This window comes from Protopterus annectens, chromosome 14.part0 (assembly GCF_019279795.1).
Source record: "Protopterus annectens isolate FY-2018-M chromosome 14.part0, PAN1.0, whole genome shotgun sequence".
In the NCBI taxonomy this organism is placed as follows: Eukaryota; Metazoa; Chordata; order Ceratodontiformes; family Protopteridae; genus Protopterus; species Protopterus annectens.
This window is the reverse complement of record NC_056748.1, coordinates 793,859,459-793,862,596: the sequence shown is the minus strand read 5'-3', so window position 1 is coordinate 793,862,596 and position 3,138 is coordinate 793,859,459. Positions and strand designations below refer to the sequence as shown.

General features: G+C 37.0%; 1 protein-coding gene across 1 annotated transcript in view; it reads left to right on the top strand.

Moving 5' to 3' along the window:
• LOC122788731 (SMC5-SMC6 complex localization factor protein 2-like) overlaps positions 1-1,963 on the top strand; it is a 909,214-nt gene extending 907,251 nt beyond the window's left edge. The window contains exon 6 of the mRNA XM_044055623.1: positions 1,846-1,963. Coding sequence (XP_043911558.1) covers positions 1,846-1,963 — 118 coding nt within the window. The remainder of the gene's footprint in view (positions 1-1,845) is intronic.
• The last annotated feature ends 1,175 nt before the right edge of the window (positions 1,964-3,138 follow it).

Below are 3,138 nucleotides of genomic sequence, written 5' to 3'. Positions count from 1 at the left end.
GGCAAATTCTTCTGTTGACTTAATGGCAGAAGTTTTAGAAACAGTCTCCTTCAGCTTGCAGGCTCTTTGTTGGCTCAACTTTATTTTATGCATAAACTCTTATGAATCCCAAAAACATATTCAAACCTCCAGTAGAAAATATTCTGAAAATACCTAGATAAAACAACTTCAGTCTCGTGCTTACCTTACAACATCCCCTGATTGCCAGGATAAACCTGCTTCTCTTCTGTCTGGTGTACATAGAATAATCCTATTCCAGTAACATTTTGGTGTCTGCAGTGTTTAATACTTTTCCCTTTATGCCACCAGTTTTGTCAGGAGACGCTCTTTTTGCTGGCATGAATGAATTTACTAATTACAGGTCTTTGCTGCTTTCTCAATGGTCAGATATGTGGCCTACACATTAAATGCCAACTCTATTAACACAGTCTTCTGTATGCAATAACACCATTTGTTTATTTATAGTGCCATGAAATTGATGCAGTCTATTCCTATCATTTTCTTTGGTCAAGAAAAAAAAACAGGTTTTCGGTGCGCTCTGGCTTCTGACTCTGCTGTTGATAAAACCTCATACTCAGCCAGTCTTTCATTCATTTCAGTCTCTGATTTCTGCAGTTTTATCTATTCATCTAAGTAGCTTCTTAAAACTATTTTTTTCTCATTTGAGTTTACATATTCTTCCATTGTCTTGCTTATATTAAACATCCCTGAGTGCATTTATTTATTTTCCTCTATTACTGGAAAGCAGCTCATGTCGTAAAGCTGCAACGTGAACTGCTTTTTAATGAACAGCTGCGAGGTTATTCCCAACTTAAGCATTTTTCTCCTTTTCTGATTGGTTAATGCTTGCTTTCTCAAAATTTCCTTTTTTGCCTTCATCCAGGCAATGTTATTAACTATCCTGTGAATGGATTTTATCCCAATTGATATCCTTTGACTGGCTTTTAAACAATTTCTCAGTTTTCACAGCTTGAGGGCTCTAATTTGCCTAGGCTGGAGCCATTCTGGACACATTATTGCTGTGTTTACCTGTATTGGATTTGGTGATAATTCTTCTTAGTTCTGGCTAAGATCTACAGAATTGTGAGTAAAGTGTAGAGGCCAAGTAGCCTGGGAACATTTTGGAGGGTGCACTGCCTAAATCTTGACCACCTCAGTCATGTAAGTGAGAGAATTACTGATAAAAAAAAATAAAACTGTTACTCAAGTACATACAATTAATTTTTGACCTAATCTTCTTTTACTTAGTGGGTATTAGTGGAGTATTTTACTCGTACAACAGTGATTTGGATGATATGCTGACAGAGTATGATATAGTACAACTTTGAACTTGTATAGCCTCAAAAACTGTATGCATCCTCTCCCCTCCTCACTTGAGCTGCAAAAAAGAAAATCAAATCTCATTTTTTTGTAATCCTCATTCTTCTCTACTTTGTTCTTGGCTGGTTTCTAGTACAGAAAATGAAGGAGACAAAGTGTTTGATTTTTTAGCAATTTCATGAAGGTAGAATGCTGCAAAATTAAAACATTTTTTTATTGCCCCATCTACTGGTCACTGGAGAAATCTGTTGAAGTTGTACTGCTTTGTGGGATATTTGTTCAGCAGTATAGTATTGCATGTGATTACTGTTTTGTGAGATAGGACACACGAAGTTTACAGTTGAGTAATGGTCTGATGAAGCTCTTTAGCGAAAGTGCTTACCAGTGTTTATTTTTTTACTTGAATAAATGCACGTTTTTATGGTCGAAAAAGATAGTGCCTGGTTGTCTTGCTGTCATACCTTATTGTGGATTATTAATTTTAATGTTCTGTTTATGCTTAATGAATTTTATTTCTTTTCATAGAGAATTAAGAAGACATCTCAGTCTAGTGATAATTTCAAAACTTCTTGACAAGAAATGCACTTATGTACCCAGGACTCGGGATTTTCAGGCAAGTGCAGAGAAAAATATTTCTTTATAGTATTGAAGTATTTCAGTATTTTTTTTTTCTTTTCCTTGAGGATAACACATTCATGTATAACCAGAATTAATTAGCACTACCCAGGCAGTTCAGTGGTTTTAATAATTTGAGTGGGACAGAGGAGGCACTAGAGCTGAGTAGATACTCTGATCAATTTTAGCATTACTTTTGGTGGTAGTAAGTTTTGTTCGTGTTATGACAGTAGGGTGCATGTCATCAACAAACCCCCTCTTTCCTGTTTTCTACATAGGGAGTGCGTATTAGTACTTAGTGTAACGGTATGCAGATTTTTGTGTAGGCTTACATAGTTTATTAAAGCTTTCATTTCTTTGCCTGAAAAGTTATTCTGTAGAAATAACTTTTGAATTACAAAATATAAATGTTCATATTTTGCAGTGGAAAAGGGTTAGTGTTAATTCCATTTGAATTTGTTTAATTTCTTCACGTCACCTTTTATCCTTTTCTTGTATTGAATGGTTTATTATGCTTTGCTTTTAGGAGGACTGCGTCATTGTCCAGCTTAATTTTTTTTTCCAGCAGTCTCCAATGAGGTGTGGGCAGTCACACACCAGTATCTCTTTTAAATGGTGGATGCCCAGTGTCATTTCAAGCTGTTCTTGTTAGCTTGCTTAGTTTTCCACTGCATGTGTAGTTGGAGTATGTTGTGTCTTTCGGCTTTTCCCGGTTAGGGTTCGCTACAGCAGAACTCCGGTCTGCTAATGATTGGCAGTAGATTTTTACGTGCCGAGTTGCCGGCCCTGACGCACAACCTTCAACTAAGGTACGCCCATTCACGCACGTCTCCACACAGAAGACACTCTAGCTGAGAATCGAACAGGACATCGTCTTACTGTGAGGCGACAACACTACCGCAGCACCACCACCGCAGTAGTTGGAGTATGAATCCTATAATTTAAGTAATGTTTCTACTCTGTTACTTTTGAGGGTGCATAGTGTTTGCTTTGGAGGAGATCTTACGAGAAGAATTTTTTTATGCAGTTAGTCAAAATTATTTTAGCAACTGTGCATGTAAATGACAGATAATACAACTGTTGTGCAACAGACTCCCTAGCCAAATAAAATCCCTATGCATATTTAAGTGCAACTTAGATATGCAAGTGGGAAAAAAAACATCCCCCCCCCACGACTGACCACTACACTACTAATGGACAAAG